Here is a 21,664-nt window from a genome sequence, read left to right as displayed (position 1 = left end):
GGCGCGCCAGGCCGCAGAAGGGGCGTGGCCTCGGTCCGGGGTGGCGGCCGTTGCCGCCACCAGGGCCTCTTCCTGCGGGCGGTGCTGCCGAGGCCGGCCTGCGCGGGGCAGTCATGGTACCCCCTTGAGCGGGCTGTGGCGGAGAGCGGGGCGGGGACTGGCTGGAGGGTGGCGGCCCGGCGGGGCGGGGGCGGGGCCGGTCTCTGGCTCCTTCTTCCTCTGCATGTGGCTGGCGGCCGCAGAGCAGTTCAGTTCGCTCACTCCTCGCCGGCCGCCTCTCCTTCGGGCTCTCCTCGCGTCACTGGAGCCATGGCGTTCGCCGAGACCTACCCGGCGGCATCCTCCCTGCCCAACGGCGATTGCGGCCGCCCCAGGGCGCCGCCCGGAGGAAACCGAGTGACGGTGGTGCTCGGTGCGCAGTGGGGCGACGAAGGCAAAGGGAAGGTGGTGGATCTGCTGGCGCAGGACGCCGACATCGTGTGCCGCTGCCAGGTGAGGCGACGGGCCTCTCATGGGAAGCCGGGGCCGAGAGCTCGGGCTGCCTGGCTCCCTGGTGCCCAGGAACTCGGACCCAGAACCCGGATCCACTGGTCAAAATGAGGTGTCACCTTGAGCCTCTCTCCTCCTGTCCTGAGCTGCGGCTACGTGGAGAAATGGCGGGAGGTCGGGGACCCCTGACCGGGAGCGTCGGGTGAAACTTGGGGTGGCCCTGGAGGAAAAGGTGGGCTGGCGGGGAGCCTTTGAGAGATGCGCGATGTCTGGGAGTTGCGGTTTTGCGTCTGGGGAGTGGTGCTCAGCCCCGGGACTGAGGCCAGGGTGGAGGTGGGATGCGGTCGGAGTTTGAGGAGCTACCGCCCGAGGCCTGCTCCCAACTCTTCCGACTGCGGGCGGAGACCCGGCGCGACGGCAGAACCCCCCCCATCACCGCCCCCCCACGCCGCCCAGGGCGGCGGAGTGGAAGTGGGTTGTTTCGAAACGTCCTGAAATCAGACTTACCGATCCCCCATCTGCAGGACCGTGGCATGCAGTGCTTTGCTTCCTCTGGTGCACTTTGTTGACATCCAAGCCCACCCACCTCTGGGCTTTGGACTGTTGTTTTAGGGCCCTGAGTTTATTTTTGTTTTTGTTTTTACAGTGTGCTCCATACATTAAAGTTAAGGAGAAATTACTTTTACTACTTGGTCCCAGAGGAAGGAATCCCTTCTCTCTTCAAAAAAAGTGAGGGAAGTAAATACATGGATGTCAAATTGAGTATTTAGAAATAAATATTTGCGTTGTTAAGGTGACATCGAAAGTGAACTTTCTGAAAACGAGGTGGTAATATACTTCTAACGCGAGACACGTGGTTTTCAGTGTAAGCTTTCTTCCTATTTGTCGTTTCCTTTGAAGCAGCATACAGGGTAAGACCTTTGTAAAGGCTCTCAGATAACCCTCTCCAGTTTCAAAATTCTAAGTAGATGAGCAATAACCACGTTCAAAACAAAGCATAATGTAATATTTGAAGTTAGCTGCTATCTGTTTAGGTTGCAAGAATATTTGTTTTTGAACATACATGGCATGATATGATGGTGCCATGCTGTACTAGTAAGTTATAGGCCCCCTTGATACCATTTTGAGCATACAGAAACAATGAAATCACAGGTATATTAAAAAGCTAAATGCAAATACTGCAAATATTCTCTGATTTACCTTGTTTCGTTTTGTTTTGTTTTCATTTAGAAATCCACCCTGCCCATTCTGAAATAGCTGTTGCACTAATTGCCTCTTAGGAAACCGTCACTACCACCTCTCCCTCCTTCCCTTCCAGCCTATTATTTCTCCACCCCTCTGGCAACACACTTTGTACCTTAGCAATCTGCAGGGTGTTGCTATTAAATTCCTGCCCCGCACTGTCTTAGGAAATACTCCAGAAATCCAGCCTTTACCTACCTTTTGTCTTACATTCAGATCTGGTCATGCTGTGGGGAAGACGTATCCGAATACCGAACTTTCTTGCTGTCTAGAAGGGGAGAGAGGCTGAGGCCTGTGTATCTCCTTCACTGACGTCTTGACATCTCGTTAATATGGAAATAGCTCAGGTTGAGCTACACTATGGGTTGTAAGAAGGTTTGGAGAACACAACCATTATGGTATTTATTCTAAAGGCTCCTCAATTTTAATATTCTATGGAGAAATATTAGAAGTAGTTTGTAGCTTGGAGAAGGTGTTACTAATGTTACCGAGAAATTAGTCTTGAAGTCATGGACCAACCTGATCTGATGCCCTTGGAAAGTCTAGAGAAGTGATTGAGAAGGAACTAAGTTTGGCTTTAAAATGTTAGCTGAAGATAGTGGAGAAACAAATGAGGGGCCTTGTTAGGCAGACTTCCCTCACCTGTATATTTTTTACTTAACTCCCTTCCTTATAGAATCCTTATGTTCTTCTAGTGCCTTTTAAGAGTGTATCATTAGGATTCTTTATTAGTCTTGTTAGCAAAAAATAGATGAGTAATGAATAGATTTAAGCATTATCTCTTTTGTGATTTACCTTGGTAACTTTGTATTATTTGGTTAGCCCTAGTAATCTGGCATCTACTTAATGAAGTTCTCCTAGGTTATAAAATTGGAATGTTGAAGTTCTTACTGAGTGTGTATAGAGAGCTGGAAAAAATCAACAGTAAGACATTGTGAGCTTGGATTGCCTTGTTTGATGTCTTAAGTTTTGTGTGTTAGTGAAAATATGTCCTTTGTTAGAGTTTAATATATTCTGCCATATTGATGTCATGAGTTCAAATTTTATTCAGCACTGTTTCTCCAGAAGTGATGTACACATAGTGTATCCATATTTCACCAGCAGAATCGTAAGGACTTTCTCCCAACATAAAATATAGTTTTAAAAAGAAAAACTGGCATCGCATTTAATGATAAATTTTAATATATAAAATGCCTTTTTGGAAACAATAGATGCAAACCTAGTGGCGTTTTCACTCTTACAGCGCTTAAGGCCTGTGTTGTTCAGATTCAGGATTTATGGAGAGTTATTTATAACTTGGTAGGTTCCCCAGATCCATAAATATGTAGGACTTGCATCAAAGGACAACCGCTACTGATGCCTTAATTTTAAATCAATATTTATTTTAAGAAGAAGAGAGAAGAATTAAATAGAGGCCCAACCCTGGGTATAGGTCATTCATCTAGTAAGCATTGAATATCTGCAGGGGATCACTTAGCCTGGGAGTCAAAAATCTGAAAAAGGCAGGGATTGTGCCCACAAGGAGCTCACAATCTGGGGGACAACTGCTGTTTAAGCAAAAGTGTTGAGAAGGTCGGGATGGAGAAAGGTACTAGTCTAATAAGTTTCTCAAGGGGTTAAAGTATGGGACCAAAAAAGTCCCTTTCTGGCATCACAAAAGGAAGCCTAATACTGTTTTTTCCCCAATTCTCTCAAAGTAAAATACTGTGCTTTGTTTTCTTTATTTTGCTGAGTAGAAACTACAGAAACTTCTGAACTATAGTAGTTTATAGCAGGCTTTAAGCAAAGGCTTATTTATTGTTCTTGAGGAAAGTAACTTTGGTGGTCTTGATTATAATGACACACCTGAAGTTGCCTGTGATCAGGAAAGGCTAGAGCAGTATTTCCTGTGTTTTCTCTCCGATGCTTTAAAGTCAATAAAAAGAGAAAATACTAAAGTTAGTTATAAGGGAAAGCACACCCCATCACTTGATATATGTTTATAAAAGCTTGCTATAAAAATAAACATACTGAAAAAATATTACTATTTTCTAGCTAGATACAAGTATCTGCTGAAGATCTGAAACCACTATTAGTCAGTGTTAAAGAAGCATAGAAGACATACCAGCAGCAAACTGAAACTTTCTCCTTGAAATAGAAAAGGTGAAAGATAATTTAAAAGAAAATAACGTTAGTATTATTTAATGCCTTAACCTTGTACAGCTAAAATGATCTGCCAGACTACTTCCCATAATTTTAAGGATAGTAGGTAATTAGCATTTAAGGTAAGCCATTCTTCCAGGTTTATAACAATTGCTATTTCCATCTTCTGATTCTTTTTATATCATTTATAGCATTTCCCTAGTATATAAGTATTTACCAATGTCTGTTATACTATACTTGGTTAAATCTTGTTCTGTTTGGTTACTGTGCTTTCTCTACTAGAATGTAAATTTTCTCAAAAAGGGGACTTCTTCCTTTTTTTATTCTGTGGCACCTAACACTATATGAAGCAGAAGGGAAATACTCAACCAATGTATTCTGGGTGGCAAGATCACCCCTGGAAATTTATTTGAAATAAGTGATAGTAACCCTTTCTTGTAATTGTTTTAACCTCTCTCTGGACAATTTAATTGACTGGGGCATACATTTAAGGTGGAATTCCTAGCATTCCTTGGATTAACATTTGTTACTTAGTTTTTCAGCTGGAATTTTTTACATTGTACCATTCAAAGGCTTCATTTATATTAAAATCTTATCTCTTGTTTTTAGGAGAAAATAGGTAACATATTTATACCTTTTTCATGTATTTCCTCAACATATTTCGATTGAATGCCATGTAGGGTTCTAGTAACTAGTTTTTCCCCGCTGAGGACAGTAAATCTCAATGTTCAGTCAATGAGGATGTCCTATTGCAGTTAGTAAATACAGTATCCTGTCAGGTCTACTTTTGTCGCATGAGTTTTTAAATGTGTATGAGACCATCTCAGTGGTGTCTGATCAAAATTATTCTGTTTCTTTAACTTTGGTGGGAATGGATGGGTTTGTTGGATATTTACAAGTATCTCTAAGGAAAACTGTTGCCTAGAGCAAATCTAGAATGAACCAATAAATTCATATTTAATAGCTTTCTTGCTGTAACTGGATACGAATCCAGCTATCTTATCTCTCAGGGACTGTGTCAGATGTTGACACCAAAGATTAGTATGGATGAGCTACATATTGATAAATTAAAATTGGTGACTATTGCAATACTTTTATCAACAGAAACATCAACATTCAGTATTGCCTGCTGAAAGCAATGAAAAGAACAATAAATGCAGGGGAGTTCCTGTGGCTACTCTGGCTCTGGGATGGGATAGTTCTTTACATTGAACCAAAATTTATATTTGATTCATATAATAAAATTCTTTTTTAAAAAGAGGCTCCATGAGATTTCTAAAAATGAGATTTTTGTCTATATTAAGTTTTAACATCTTTTTTAAAGGAAGGATTTTATTAGTGAGAAAACTTTTTTGACTTGAAGTCTGTAGTTTAATTTCAGTGTGTTTTTAAGAAAATATTTTCATGAATGTAATTAGGTGAATTTTTATCAAACATTTACAAAGAGCTGTGTGACATCATTGGTTTATACATTTTTGGTTGGGTGTCTTGTGCTCTCATCTATGACCCTGGTTTGGTGAGTGTGAAAGAATATTAGAGTTTGGTACCCAGAGTCTAAAGCTTCTTAATTAGGAATGTAAGATCCTCTCAGGCAAAGTCCCTTTCCAGTTTGATTGTGAGAAGTTATTTCATAATAGTAATGTAAGGTCTAAAATATAAGGTATCTGAGGTTTTCATCATTTGTGACATTTATGTGTGTATGAAACTAGAAGGTAACTATAATCATGCAAAGTAAAGTGGATACCTTTAAACCTTTAATGGATAACTGAGCTGGGATATCTTTGCTAAAAAGAAATTTAGATACCCTGTATATTTTTTTCTCTTGCTATCTAGTGTGTCTGGTTACTGCTGAATAGTTAAATTTGATCAACTTGCTGGTAGTAACTTAACCTGCTCTACTTTGGAATCATAAGCTAATTGCAGTTATGTGAAGGCTTTCATGAAAGAACAATCATCATTTATAAGTGCTTTATTGCTGTGGATTGATAAGTGCTTTAGTTTTGGTGAATGGTAACATGTTTCATCTGGAAAGGAGGAGACACAGATCTTACAATCTTTACCCTGAAAGCAGCATAGATAATAAACATTGACTCCAAAGAAGGCTCTTAAGAAGCTTGAAGATTAGACAAAAAAAATAGCAACCCTTTTTTGGTTGCTGAAATAGTTCAGGGGCATGGGATCTGAGACATTACTGCTCTCTACTGTAATCCATAGTGGTCACTGACTTCCTGATGTTCATTTTGAGCTCTGTGATTACAGTACGTTGTTCATGTATTCAAAGCAAAAGGACAAAGATAAGACACAGGGCCTAACTAGCCTGAAAAATGCCTCTGGGCTTTGTGCATGAAATTGTTAGCCCTTGACGCTTGGGCCTGTATTCTGGAAAAGAGACCATTGTTTCAGGTTTACAACACTGAGGATCATTCACTTCCTTCATCTCTCTACCACAGCAGAATGCACTTGGGGGAGCAAAGAAAGGAGTGATTTGGGGAAGGAGAAGGCCCAGTAGCAAAACCAAGTTAAGAATCAAGAGTCACTTTTGTAGACTAATATCATTTAATTCCTTTCCAAACTTTTTTTTTTTTTTTTAACCTGCCCTGTACCTTTGGAGCTTCTTAGCTAGAAGCTTACACATATTAGCATTTCTTGATCCAAAATTTTATTCTATAATTGGATTTGACAGCCTCTGGTTCTGAGGAGTCATGGAAAGAAAATTCAAAACACTTGTCTTCCAACTTCCTTAAACTTAACATCAAATTAGGAAGAAAAGGAATGCATGGAAAAACTGAGAACAGTTACAAAATAACTAAATACTATTATATCATTCCTATATCCTGCAGTAATGCTGTAAAGTATTGTCCTTGACAGCATAAAATGTTATTAATATCTAGCAATTAATCATTTTAATAGTTTCACTAGTACAAGGTGTAAACTCAGCAAGGTGTATATATACTATGTTGTAGTAAGTTTGTTTTGTGAATCATTTGTGTTCTTTGTTTGCAAGCAATGGAACGAAACTATCTCAAGCAAAATGGGGATTTGTTTAAAGGAAGAGCAGGCTGGTGGCCTGAGACGAAGGCTGCTCCTGGAATCTCAGCAGCTAGAACTGGCAGCCTTTTTCTTTAGGATGCTTCCCGCAGGTGACAGGCATCTCAGCCTGCTATTGCTTTCCTCCTCAATACTCAAATTCAGATTCCCAAGGGAGAGGAGCTGACTGGCTCAGGTTGGAACATGTTTCCCTGCCTGGATCAGTTCGCTGTGGCTGGGGGGATGATTCTTATGATTTGCAAAGTAAGGGAAAAGGAGGGGGACTGAGCATACAAAAGCTATAACTAACCTGGAGTTAATTTTGTATAGGAAAATAAGGTATGACGAAGCATTTGTTCTGGATTGTTCTTATTTATAAATTGTTTTCCAACAGTCTAATATGCTATTGACCTGTAGTGCTTTTCTGGAAGAAAAAATAGAGTTAAATTGGTTTTTATTATCTTAACCTTAATTAAAATAATGAAAATTAGCTATGTATTGATTGTAAAAACTAAAAGCGTACATCAGAAACTTTGCTTTTCAGCTTTGAGAACATAGAATTTTAGTCCTGCTTTTTGTTTCTATCATGATGCTCCAGTTTATTTCATAGCTCTGTGATGAGATACATTTTTTCCTGGTAATTAAGAAGCTTATTTAATATTTTCTTTGTATTTCATCTTAATGTAAGAATAGCAGTCAAAGAAAATTGGTAAAATATATACTATATTAGGGGATCTTTTGTGACTGCAATTGAATTTTCTTTCATCTATTGTTCACCCTAATAAAATTAACATGCATTTATTCTTGGTATTTAATATAAGAAGAACATCATAGAAGGCATTATAAGCTTATGCTTTTCCTCAGAGAAACCTGCCACATAGCTACTTGTGGACTCATGCTGTTTTTTGTTTCTTGGGGTGTTGGTGGGGGGTATATTTCAGAATTAAAATGGTTTAAAAATTGGCCTTACCCTGAAATTCTGCCATGCGGTGTTGTGTGAATGTGAAGGCGGTGTCAGCACGGGGCTGGAGAGCCGTTCCACCACTCTGCCACTCCGCCTCCCTGCCACGTGGCTTGTGAGGAGCCACTAAACCTTTCCGTGCCTAGGCCTCCCCATCTGTGGAATGGAGTCAGTAGCACCTACTTCATAGGGGTGTTGTGAGGACTGAAAACAACAATGTCAAATGTTTTTAATATTCAGATGCAAGGATGACGTCAGTGAAATCTGTACTGTATAAAGGCTACACAAAAATGGACAGACATTTGGTTAACTGTGCCAGGTACCAAAAATGTCTGTTCAGAAAAGCATTTTACCAACTCAGAAATATGACTTATTTCTACGAAAAAAAAGTTCAAAAAATTATATCTGAGATTTATTACTAAATGTTTTCCCTGTTGGATATAATTGATCCAGAAACAACGTTGAGATTCCACAGCTCTTTGTTTATATAACTATTAATTGAACATATTCTATTTTTTTGTTAAGTAATATAGAATATACAGCTGTGATAATGAAAAGTATTTGTTAAATGCTACGAGAGTGACTGGGACTGTAAGTGTTATGGGAGTTTGGCAAAGAAGCAGGAGGGAGGTAGTGTAACTGTTAATGTGATTCTAAGATTAATACTTTTGTGGGAGATAACTTAACCAAGTTTGGTTTGTGGAAAATTTGGATTGAGAAGGAAATTGTATGTTTCCGTTAGAAGTAGAACAACAACAACAAAATATCTCCCATGATTTGTTTGGTACTATCTGGCCTCCCCGGTGCTACTTGGGAGAATCATGAAACATGATTAATCAAACACATCCTTGCTGTTGCTCATCCTGGCACATACTACACAGAGCTGCCCATGGGCCCATGTAGGAGCAGCTCCATCTGCCCTTATAATATGTAGGTGGGAGACTGAGGGGGTGCTCGTATTTGAAACTGTTTTTGGTTATGGTGCTCATATTTGAAATTCTTTGTTTTGCTGTCTGCTAATACGTGACCTCTCCTTGAACCAGTATAATCTCTGTTTGAGGACAATTGCCTGAGCTCCCAAGGCGAATTTTGCGTATTTACATAATCCGAATACTTTAGGTTAGCATCCAAATAGGCATTTCAAATTTCTTTATCTGTTGCATTTTATAAAATACAGTATACTAAAACTTGTTTCATATATAGATTACCTCATCAAGAAACTCCTTATGAGCAGCTCCTTCTCAGTTCACCTCAAGACCCTTCTGCGTAGTGTGCGTTTCAAGATTAAAAGTTATACCCCAACTGCCCCACAGAGCACTAGTGACCAAATATAAATAAGCACTTAGATATTTTCCCCTAAATCCCACGTGGGATAATCTTGGGTGTTTCTGGGTATATTTAACCATATTTCCATACTGAAACAATTTAAATGGTATTTAAACCGTATAATGATCAATATAATACTGGTTATTGAAAAATGTTGATTATTTTTCAATAACTAATATTTGAATGAGCAAACTTTATACCACCGTGTGTGTGACTTTAAGTCTTTTACTGCTGAACTTTCCAGCCTGAGCTACCTATAAACTTGGACAAACTTAGGGAGTTAAGCCAATTTTTCCCCCTAAAGTCATCCATCACAACCATCTGCCTAAAAAATTGTGTGTGTGTGTGTGTGTGTGTGTGTGTGTGTGTATGTAGAGCAACCATCATCTCTTTATTATGGTTAATTCCATCATTACTATCTGTCTTGGTAGAATATTAGCTAAGAGAGGAAGCTATTGTTACACAGTAAGAACATTTGTCATTCACTACCAGTAATAATTGTCAAATAATAATTCATCAAATGATTATATTGGTAAATCTATAAAAGTAATTTTGTGTAAATTAGGAGACCTACTTTAAGGGTCTACTCCAAAAATTAGTGTAGTTTATTTTTAACCTTGAGCAAATGGTGAATTTTTTTAAACTTTTTTTTTTTTTTTTTTTTTTGAGACAGCGTCTTGTTCTGTCGTCCAGGCTGGAGTGCAATGGCATGATCTTGGCTCACTGCAAGCTCCACCTCCTGGGTTCACGCCTTTCTTCTGCCTCGGCCTCCCGAGTAGCTGGGACTACAGGCGCCCGCCACCATGCCCAGTTAATTTTTTGTATTTTTAGTAGAGACAGGGTTTCATCATGTTGGCTAGGATGATCTCAGTCTCCTGACCTTGTGATCTACCCGCCTTGGCCTCCCAAAGTGCTGGGATTACAGGTGTGAGCCACCGTGCCCAGCCTAAAAACTGGTTTTAAAAAAATCAACTGGTTGTAGCTGGGCAGGGTGGCATGCACATGTGGTCTCAGGGACTCAGGAGGCTGAGACAGGAGGATCGCTTGAGCCCAGGAATTCAAGGCCTGCTTGGGCTATAGTGAGACCCCATCTCTAAAAAACCTGGTTTGGCTTTGATAATAATACCTTATTTGTTGTCTCAAAATTACCAAATACTTTATAACAACTTAGTAAAAATTTATTAAACTTAGTAATTTGTAACAAGAGGAACTGAAATCCAGATAAGAATTATCTTGTGAGTTATTTTTAAAAGACTAAGTTAGCCAGGCACCGTGGCTCACGCCTGTAATCCCAGCACTTTGGGAGGCCGAGGTGGGCAGATCACAAGGTCAGGAGATCGAGACCATCCTGGCTAACACAGTGAAACCCCGTCTCTACTAAAAATACAAAAAATTAGCTGGGCATGGCGGCGGGCACCTGTAGTCCCAGCTACTTGGGGGCTGAGACAGGAGAATGATATGAACCCGGGAGACGGAGTTTGCGGTGAGCTGAGATCGCGCCACTGCACTCCAGCCTGGGCAACAGAACAAGACTCCGTCTCAAAAAACAAACAAACAAAAAGATAAATAATGTTCTTTTGGTGTATAATATATGTCCTAGGATTCTATCAGAATTGATGATAAAATTACACAAGTGTGAAGTAATAATATATACCAGGAAATTTATTGCAAGATTACTTATAATAAGATTTTTTTTAGCAGGGCCTATTTTTCTAGCATTTTTGTGACCTCATAATTGGTGATGATTTGGTAAAAGTAGTAACATTCAATTTGTTAAAAATAACCTTGTGAATTGGGCACAATGGGGCAAGATGGTCAGACAGAACCCTTTACCAATTGTTCTCCCACAGGAACACCAGATTTAATAACCATCCACACAAAAAATCACCTTCATAAAAACCAAAAATCAGGTGAGCAATCACAGTACTTCCTATCACTGAAAGAGGCATGGAAGAGGGTAGGAAAGACAGTCTTGAATTGCTAATACCACCCCTTCCCCACCCCCAGCAACCATGGGGTGCTGAGAGAGAATCTGTGTGCTTAGAGGCAGGAGAACGCAGTGATCGTAGGACTTTGCATTGGAGCTCAGTGCTGCCCTTGTCACAATAGAAAGCAACACTGGGCAGAACTCAGCCAGTGCCCACGGAGGGAGCATTTAGATCAGCCCTAGCCAGAGGGGACTTGCCCATCCTAGCATTCAGAACCTAAGTTCCAGCAAGCCTAGCCAGCACAGGCTAAAGTGCTCTGGGGTCCTAAATAAATTTGGAAGATAGTCTGGGCCACAAAGACTACAATTCTTGGGCAAGTCCTGGTGTTGTGCTGGACTTGGAGCCAGTAGACTTGGGGGCATGTGACCTAGTGAGACACCAGCCAAGGTAGCCAAGGGAGTGCTTGTGCCCCTCTTCCCCCAACCCCAGGCAGCACAGCATGCAGCTCCAGGAGAGGCTCCTTCCCTCCACTTGAGGAGAGGAGAGGGAAGAGTCAGGAGGATTTGGTCTTGCAGTTTGGATCCCAGCCACAGTAGGGACAGGGTACTGGGCAGAGTCCTGAGTTCCCCATCACAGGCCCTAGTTCCAGGACAAATTTCTAGACATACCCTGGGCCAGAAGGGAAGTTGCTACCTTGAAGGGAAGGACCCAGTTCTGGCAGGATTCATTACCTACTAGCTAAAAAGCCCATGAGCCTTGAATAATTCGCAGCGTTACCCAGGCAGATAAGGAAAATGTGGTACATAAACAAAGTGGAGTACTGTTGAACCAAAACAAGAATGAAATCCTGTCATTTGCAACAGCATGGATGAAACTGGAGGTCATTATATTACGTGAAGTAAGCCAAGCACAGAAAGACAAACTTCACGTGTTCCCACTTATTTGTGGGAGCTAAAAATTAAAACAGTGGAAGTCATGGAGAGTAGAAGGATGGTCACCAAACGCTGGAAAAGGTAGTGGTAAGAGTGGGGTGTGGGGTGGGGAGATGGTTAATGGGTATACAAATATAGTTAGATAAAAATACATCTAGTATTTGACAGCACAACAGGGGACTACAGTCAACAGTAATTTATTTATTATACATTTTTAAGTAACTCAGAGTATAATTAGATTGTAACACAATGAAAGGATAAATGCTTGAGGTGATGGATACCATATTTACCTGGATATAATTATTACTTATATGCTTGTATCAAAATATCTCATGCACCACATAAATATATGTACTACTACGTAGCAACAAAAATTAAAAATGAAAAAAAATAGCCTCGTGATCAGCCTAGTCATTCTCAGGCAATATAGTTTTGGTTGGTATTTTTTAACGTTATAGAAGGATGTTGTTAAAGTTTTTGTTTGTTGCAAATACATCCCAAGTGCACTTTTAAAAGTGTGTTAATATTGTATAGAAGTTTAAACATAATATGTAATCAGCTGACATAAGTGTGAAAACTTGTGTTTTCTTCCATGTTTTTTAAACTTATTAATTAGAAAAGTTATCTGGTTACTTAATATTTAGTCTCCTTTGTACCTAATTTTTGTAATTTGTCTTTTTCCATTTTGTTATTTCTGCATAAGCTTCATAGAATGGACATTTCATCATGGGTTTATAGTATGATTCTCAGTGTTAGCAGTTCCTTGACCCAGGATATTACTTTATCCAGAGATGAGCAGGTTCTAGGGATCTGTCACTAACCAAACCTACAAGACTGGTTTATAAATTAGAGGCCAAGGATAACCAATATTTGGGGGAGATTCTTGTTAAGTCCATGTAAGAATACAAATTTCAGGTCACAGAGTTGCGTGACACACTCTTAGGATGATGGGAATTATATGAATATTGACATCAAGTTGGGGTAATTGGATAGATTACTCTTTTCTATCTTAAGAGATTTTTTGTGTGTGTGCAGATGGAATATCATGGTTAGATTGCCATAATCCTCCATAGCCAAAGACAGACTAATTGCTCTATGTATTTTTTTTACTTTTTTTCTCTCTTTTAAGAAGGAATATGATTTTTTGTCTTTCAGAAACCTGAATTCCCCAATTTCCATATTCTTTCAGGATAATCACTCAAGTGTACTACAGTGGGGAAAGGAGACAGCCAAACTACTTTAAAGCCTTTTACAAATCAGTAGAGGTGGCAAATATTTGGGCTCTCTTAGGCTGACCTTTTGGCAGAAAGTCATTAATTCACTTTGGAGGGAGATAGGTTATTTGTCATATTTATCATCAGGCTCAATTTTCCCCTATCTTATATTTTAGGGAGGAAATAATGCTGGCCATACAGTTGTTGTGGATTCTGTGGAATATGATTTTCATCTCTTACCCAGTGGAATAATTAATCCAAATGTCACTGCATTCATTGGTAAGTATATAAACTGAACTGCATGGAGATTCCCCCCCACCAGTTGATAATGGCATTTATTTTTTATCATCAAAACTGATTTCATCTCTCACTGACCAGATGGTTCATTGATGGCTTATTAATTTTGACCTTGATACCTTCTGGAATATACATGACTTTGGCTATTTGTCACTGTAAGGTCTTTTAACAGTAATGCTTTTTGGAATGATTACTTTGCATTCATCTGTGCTCACTGACAATCTTAATTCTGTAAAGAAGTATTACATCATTGAATCAATTTTCCAAATTTTTTTTCCCCAAATACTTTCAACCATGACTCATAGTAAGAAATACGAGAGCTTCATGAATTCATTTTGAAACCTTACAACAAATGATGCAATCTGATCTTTTCTACTCTCCTTTTAATTTTTAAAAATCCCTATCACAACCTACTAAATTGATTTATGACCACTAATAGGGTGTGATTCCCCAACTTGAAAGATACTGATTTAGCGTGTACTGTGACCATGTTCCGTTTGCTTAAAATTACATAGTTTCCTTCAAAAACATATTTCACTTTGTTTCCAAGAAATTTTCAACTTCATTGAGTATAATTCTAGCATTTTATATTCACTATATTATGTTCCATTATGTATTTAAATTATACTGCTATGTAAAACTTGGAATCATTTATGTGGTAACACCCTGGTAAATCAGAATGTCCTTTAAGTTACATATGTCTGAGTTATAATTATGGATGTTTATGGTTGGGATTTGTTGGTTTTCCTTTAGGAAATGGTGTGGTAATTCATCTACCTGGATTGTTTGAAGAAGCAGAGAAAAATGTTCAAAAAGGAAAAGGTATGAAAGAATGAGTCTGCTTGGTAACCAGTTGTTCTTTGTAAAGTTTTATTAGGATCTTATGCCAGACAAACAACATATTTGTCTTATACTTTAAAATTTCGGGCTACTATAGGCAAATTTTTAATGTTAGTGATTAAGTTTTATTCATTATAAACAGTGTTTTAAACAGAAGACCAACATCTTATGTCAGTGTGTTAAGTCCTGATTTTTTTACACATTGGTCATCTGCAAACTTAAGGTAGCTAGAATTACAATATGTGGGTGGCAAAACTAGGAAATTCCTGAGTTTGCACACTGTCAGTCTTGTTTTCTAGAGGATCTGGAGCTATCCTTTCATTGCTACAACTCAGGGATAAAAGGGAATTTTTTTTTCCCCCATGCTACACAGATGTAAGGGGAATTGTTTAGGTCCCTCCTTCTAAATGAAGTAAATCCTGCTTTGATACAACATATCCATGCCCATCTTCTTAAAATAAATAGTCCTGGATTCTTGCCTTTCCTGATCTCTTGGATTTTTAGAGATGTGTTTACATTAACCTTGGCCGTCTCATTAGGGTGTGAGGGGAATTTGACAATACAAATCCAGGTTAAACATCCATAATACAAAAATCTGAAATCCAAAATGCTCCCAAAATCTGAAACTTTTTGAACACAGACATGACACCACAAGTGGAAAGTTCCATATCCGACCTCATGCAACGAGTCACAGTCCAAACATAGGTACTCACACAGTTTATTCAGTGTTTCCAGGGGAAAAGAGGCCTTCTCCCCTTTCAGCTTTCATATATCTTTTCCATGCACGCCCAGAATCCCCCACACAAGCGTGCCCACAGAGGGTAATAAAGTGGCATGTGTACTAGCTGGATGTGCCAACTGTGGTAATAAATGAAATGTAGAATACAGGTGGAGACTGGAAGCCTGCTTTGCTGTTGCTGCTGTTTGCCAGCTGATGCAGATACTCCGGTGCTGCTGCTGTACTGCTTAGTTACCCAGAACACATTTTTTCCACTGTATTGGTGGTATGTCATATTTTTTACTGTTAAATACTTGTGTGCGAATAAGTGTAAGGAAATGATTACTTATCAGTAGCATATAAATTCAGAGTCAAGAATGTTGGTGTTGGTAAACAACCACAGATGGAGGAGGAAGAGGAGGATGGAGGAAGAGGAGGATGGAGGTGGAGGAGGAAGAGAAGGACGGAGGTGGAGGAGGAAGAGAAGGACGGAGGTGGAGGAGGAAGAGAAGGACGGAGGTAGAGGAGGAGGAGGAAGGACGGAGGTAGAGGAGGAGGAGGAAGGAGGAGGAAGAGAAGGACGGAGGTAGAGGAGGAGGAGGAGGATGGAGGAAGAGAAAGAGGAGGAGGAAACAAACTTTTCATGCACAAAATTATTTAAAATATTGCATAAAATTGCCTCAATTGATGTGTATAAGGTATATATGAAACATAAATGAATTTCATGTATGTATTTGAGCCCCACCCCGTAGAGATCTCATTATTTATATGCAGATATTCCAAAGTCCAAAAAAAATCTGAAATCTGAAATATTCTGTTATTTGGAATAAAGGAGACTCAACTTGTAATACGTAATTGAGGAAAATTATTAGTATAGTTAGTTTCCCGTTGGATTAGCTCACATTTAAAACACTCAATTACTGTTATAGTATGTTCAGGTTTTTGTTGTTGTTGTTTTGTTTTGTTTTTTGGAGACGGAATCTCTCTCTGTCACCCAGGCTGCAGTGCAGTGGCGTGATCTCGGCTTACTGCAACTTCTGCTTCCTGGGTCCAGGTGATTCTCCTGCCTCAGTGTTCCGAGTAGCTGGGACTATAGGCACGTGCCACCACGCCCAGCTAATTTTTTGTATTTTTAGTAGAGAAGGGGTTTCACCATGTTAGCCAGGATGGTCTCGAACTCCTGACTTTGTGATCCGCCTGCCTCGGCCTCCCAAAGTGCTGGGGTTACAGATGTGAGCCACCGCACCCCGCCCTGTTCAGGTTTAAAAGTAGCAATCTGTCCTCAAGTGTTCTTAACCACTAAATGTGATTTTATAGAACCCTGTCTTTGCTATCATCTCTTTTCTCCTTTCTGCGTTTTTACCTGTGACCTAGTCTGTGATTTTTATATTGATGCTGCTCTCTGCTCTTATCTCCTTTAATAAGTTTGCCCTACTCCCTTTTTCCTTCTAGCCTATCCAACCCTGCTCTTTGTCTACTTTACTGAATTTCGTGGTCCTGTTGTCTTTATTGCATCTCCGAAACTAACTTTAGAATACATGTTTGTATGTCAAAACAGCTGGAGAGGGGAGGCTCAATGTTCCAGGTTTACCTTTTAGCACATTACCAAGGAGGTTCTCCTCCTTAATCTATAAGGAATATATTTTAAAAACAAATCTTCAGGTAAAAACAAATTTTTCATTGTTAAAGATTAGTTTTGAAATGTTTGCAGTTTAGCAATTTGTATTGTCTTTAAAGAAAAACATCGATTTGGATTTGTTTGTTCATTCAAGTGTCTTTTTTTGTTTTTTTGGAGACACGGTCTTGCTCTGTCGTCTATGCTGGAGTGCAGTGATGTGAACACAGTAGTGAGCCTCTACCTCCTGGGCTCAAGCAGTCCTCCTGCTTCAGCCTCCCGAGTAGCTGGGACCGTAGGCACATGCCACCATGCCTGGCTAGGTTTTTTAATTTTTTTTTTTTTTTTTGTAGAGATGGGGTCTTTCTGTGTCACCCAGGCTGGTCTCAAACTCCAGGCCTCAAGCAATCCTCCTGCCTTGGTCCCCCAAAGTGCTAGGATTATAGGCCACTGCTCTCAGCCAAAAATAATTTTTAAAACCACTTACTGGATAACAGGCCCTGTGCTATGAAAACTGACAGCCCCTCCTCTAGGTCTTCCACAGTTAAATGGGGAGACAGATATATCTCACACGTCACTGTAGTAAGTACAGTAATTGACAGTAGTACTTTAGAAGAATTAGTCAAAAAGTTTATTTTCTTTACTTTTTTTTTTTTTTTTTTTTTTTTTGAAGATGGAGTCTTGCTCTGTTGCCAGGCTGGAGTGCAGTGGCACGATCTCACCTCACTGCAGTCTCTGCCTCCCGGGTTCAAGTGATTCTCCTGCCTCAGCCTCCCGAGTACTGGGATTACAGGTGCCCGCCACCACGTACCCGGCTAATTTTTGTATTTTTAGTAGAGACGGGGTTTCACCATGTTGGTCAGGATGGTCTCGATCTCCTGACCTCAGGTGATCTGCCCGCCTTAGCCTCCCAAAGTGCTGGGATTACAGGCTTAAGGCACCGCACCCAGCCCATATTTGTTATAACTATCTTTTGGGAAAGGATGCCATTCCTAAAATTAACTCCCTTCTGTCAAATTTCTCCCTGCTAGGTACCTAACCTCCCCTAACAAATTTCTCCTGGCCAGGTACCTAACCTCCCCAGCATGATGTTTTTCTACCATTTGCCTTTTGGATTCCTAGAAGTATTTTATGTGGATGTGACTGGTTTGAATTTGGAGCTTTTAGAGCAAGACATTTGGAAAGATAGCGTATGAGTGAATTTATGTATGGAATGAATGACATGTGAGAAAACTCTTGTTAGACATGATGTATCCTATACAGAAGAAAAGGTACAAACGTGATTGCTTCAGTAAAAAACACTTTTAGAGATTGTATTTCCTTTTTTGTGAGACAGCATCTCGCTCCACCGCTTACACTGGAGTGTAGTGGCACAATCTTGGCTCACTGCAACCTCTGCCTCCCGGGTTCAAGTGATTCTCATGCCACAGCTACCCGAGTAGCTGGGATTAGATGGACCCACCACCACGCCCAGCTAATTTCATATTTTTAGTAAAGATGGGGTTTTACCATGTTGCCCAGGCTGGTCTCGAACCCCTGGCCTCAAGTGATCCACCTGCCTTGGCCTCCCACAGTGTTGGGATTACAGGCATTAGCCACCACTCCTGGCCTAGACATATTTCTAAAGAAATTAAGATCTTAGGCCGAGGCGGGCGGATCATGAGGTCAGGAGATCGAGACCATCTTGGCTAACATGGTGAAACCCAATCTCTACTAAAAATACAAAAAAAAATTAGCCGGTGTGGTGGTAGGTGCCTGTAGTCCCAACTACTCGGGAGGCTGAGGCAGGAGAATGGCAGTGAGCCCGGGAGGTGGAGCTTGCAGTGAGCCGAGATCACGCCACTGCACTCCAGCCTGGGTGACAGAGTGAGACAGTGAGACTCTGTTTAAAAAAAAAAGAAATTAAGATTTTAAAACTGCTATACAAAATATTCAATTAAATATATCTTTTTTCCCTTTCTCTCTAGGACTAGAAGGCTGGGAAAAAAGGCTTATTATATCTGACAGAGCTCATATTGGTAAGGTGGATATATTGCATTTATTTGTAACTATCTTTTTATCAGAAATTTATCAAATGAAAGTATTTAGTAACTAATTTTGTCTTTTATTTTTATTTAGTGTAAGTAGGATGGATTGTAGTAATTGAGTTCTAAATACAAAAGACTTATTAATTTTTTTCTTTTTTAACAAAGTCTAGGCTGAAATTTACCTGTTTGAAAAAACGATTAGCTAAGCAAATTTATAATACAAGCAGTATTTCATAAGACATCTCTAATTCTATTTAAAAATAAGCCACATCAAAATGGAAAGAACATTTATTTGTACACATAATATTCTTGTAAAAGTAAGTGTACTGTTTTGCAGATAGAGTGACTCTTTGTGCCTAAAATGTAATAGTTATTGCTTTTTAAGTGATTCAGATTTTGTTCAGACTAATCTAATTTCAACCACTACCAATAAATTTGGGATTTTCTTCTCTGTTATTTTTCTCTTTCAGAACCAATGGAATTGTTAATTAGCAGTGACATGATTTAAGAGACAATAACCAGAAAAGAAATAAGTAAAAACCACGTAGGAAACTTCTCTGTGATTGATCTGCACTCTTAAATTGTATTTAAATATGCATGTGTCCTGTGGCAGTAGCTGCTCTAGTTTTAACACTGGCCTCTATTTAAAAGGCAGCCTCATCAAGATACTTACAGTATTTCTCAGCCAAGCACAGAAATCAAATAACGGTCCCTTCAGATAACAGCCGCAGACTTGAATCCTATGTATTATCTTAGCAACCCAATAAAGTAACTTATTTGAAGTAAACTCTATTGGATTAACATACAGTTTTTGTATGAAACTGGCCTCTTCATTACATTGTTTGCCACAGGCTTCTTAATCTGTAAAGTCTGAAAAGAACAATTTTTTGTTTTTACTGAAAAACAGTTTTATGTTAATATTTGTTGTCCTGTATGTTGTCTATTAGTAGACTGGTTATCCTTGAATACAAAGACTTTGATAGCTGTTTGTTAGTGTAACTGGATAAAATGTGGAATACTTCTGTATTTAACATAAAGTAAGCTTGTGAGTAGTTTATATTTCACCTGATTATACTTAAACTATGAAAATATTATCAGTAAAACTTCTATTTAAAAGACACCTTTTTTATTTCCAGAATAATTAATGGCATAGATGCATAACCAAGACAAAAAACAAAGGAAACAAAGAAGCTTTGCAGTCCCAAATGATAACATGCAATTTGGATAAGGACAAAAGGGTTTTGTTTTGGTTTTCAGAAGAAGAAAGTTGTCATTTTTGTTGCCCATTTTAAGCTTCTGATTTTAAAAATGTTTATATTTTGTTTGTTAGCTTATCTTAGAACTTGAATTTTAAACTTATATATCACTATTGTGCTATAATATAGGAAGCAATAGAGTGTTACTAATATTCTTTTTTTTTTTTAGACAGAGCCTCACTTTGTCACCCAGGCTGGAGTGCAGTGGGGTGATCTCAGCTCACTGCAACCTCTGCGTCCTGGGTTCAAGTGATTCTTCTGCCTCAGCCTCCTGAGTAGCTGGGATTACAGGTGTGCCACCATGCCCAGCTAATTTTTGTATTTTTAGTGGAGACAGGGTTTCACATGTTGGTCAGGCTGGTCTTGAACTCCTGACCTCAGGTGACCTGCCCACCTTGGCCGCCCGAAGTGCTGGGATTACAGGCATGAGCCACTGCATCCGGCCCTACTAATATTCTTTCTTACTGGCAATCTCCTAGATATGTAAGGAAAAATATGTTTTTGTGAAGTACTTTTGTAGCATTTCTGTTTGCTTACACTTACTACTCATTAGCTTTATTTATTCTGTTACCAGTAGTCATCTTTATCTTCTTTTACCTTCATGATTTTATGTGTAGCTTTTTGGTATCCATTGTTCTTGTTGTGGATAAAGCAAGGCGCTGCATTAGATGATAAAAACCACTGCTTATCTTCAGAACTTTCTAATGGCTTTTTGTTATGTTGTCTGCTCTGTGAAATTCAGTATCTTAATCAGCATACCACAATTTAGGATTGCAAAACAGAATAATCCCTAACGCCTGCCATTTGAATAACGTATAGCATCAGTGTATATAATCAGATAGTTGGGCTATGTGCAGATGTAAATATGTGCTGATGATATTAGCCTGTTGGAAAGAGCATAGTGTTAAGAGACATATCCCTGTTCCTGTCTGGATTCTCCATCTTCCTTCTTCATTGCAATTGCTTTGGGTCTGTCACTTAACAGTTCCATCCTTGGTACGACATAGAGTTTAAGCAAGTTACTTAATTACTTTAGATCACCAAAACAAAACAACAAAGTAGTAATGGGAAGGGGTCAAAAGGCCTAGAGTAAAAGGAAACTAATGTGGTTTAACCATAATAAATGTAAATAAATATTATTATTTTATTTATAATTATATTTCTTTAATTATTTTTTCCCATAAATGTATGTCCTTAAAGGAAAGTATTTCTGACAGAGGACTGAGCCTGTAGAAGATAAGCTCAGACTGAAATTTAGGTGTTAGTAGTAATATGTGTAACAATGGATGTGTTGTGCTTTAAAATGTATGTTACTAAAAGCCTATAAGGTTCACTTCCTAGGGTCCTTAAAAAGTCTTATAAGAAACATATTTTTTATTTTATTTTATTTTATTTTATTTTATTTTATTTTATTTTATTATTTTTTTGAGACAGGGTCTCATTCTGTCACCCAGGCGGGAGTGCAGTGGCATGATCTTGGTTCACTACAACCTCCACCTCCTGGGTTCAAGCGATTCTCGTGCCTCAGCCTCCTGAGCAGCTGGGATTACAGGCATGTCCCACCATGCCTGGCTTATTTTTGTGTGTTTTTAGTAGAGACAGGGTTTTACCATGTTGGCCAGGCTGGTCTTGAACTCCCGACCTCAGATG

General features: G+C 39.3%; 1 protein-coding gene across 3 annotated transcripts in view; it reads left to right on the top strand.

Annotated features, from left to right (window-relative positions):
• The first annotated feature begins 211 nt into the window (after positions 1-211).
• Positions 212-21,664, top strand: part of ADSS2 (adenylosuccinate synthase 2) — a 42,632-nt gene continuing 21,179 nt past the window's right edge. Inside the window, exons 1-4 of one of the 3 annotated variants that reach the window (XM_055233572.2) lie at positions 212-492; positions 13,438-13,540; positions 14,312-14,380; positions 18,699-18,749. In XM_055233572.2, the coding sequence (XP_055089547.1) occupies positions 310-492; positions 13,438-13,540; positions 14,312-14,380; positions 18,699-18,749 (406 nt within the window). In that variant the 5' untranslated portion in view covers positions 212-309. The remainder of the gene's footprint in view (positions 493-13,437; positions 13,541-14,311; positions 14,381-18,698; positions 18,750-21,664) is intronic. The other 2 variants (XM_055233571.2, XM_055233570.2) reach the window with 2 other exon arrangements.

The sequence above is a fragment of the Symphalangus syndactylus genome, chromosome 19 (assembly GCF_028878055.3).
Source record: "Symphalangus syndactylus isolate Jambi chromosome 19, NHGRI_mSymSyn1-v2.1_pri, whole genome shotgun sequence".
Classification (NCBI taxonomy): Eukaryota; Metazoa; Chordata; class Mammalia; order Primates; family Hylobatidae; genus Symphalangus; species Symphalangus syndactylus.
Note: the sequence above shows the minus strand (reverse complement) of the source record. Positions and strands in the feature narration are given on the sequence as shown.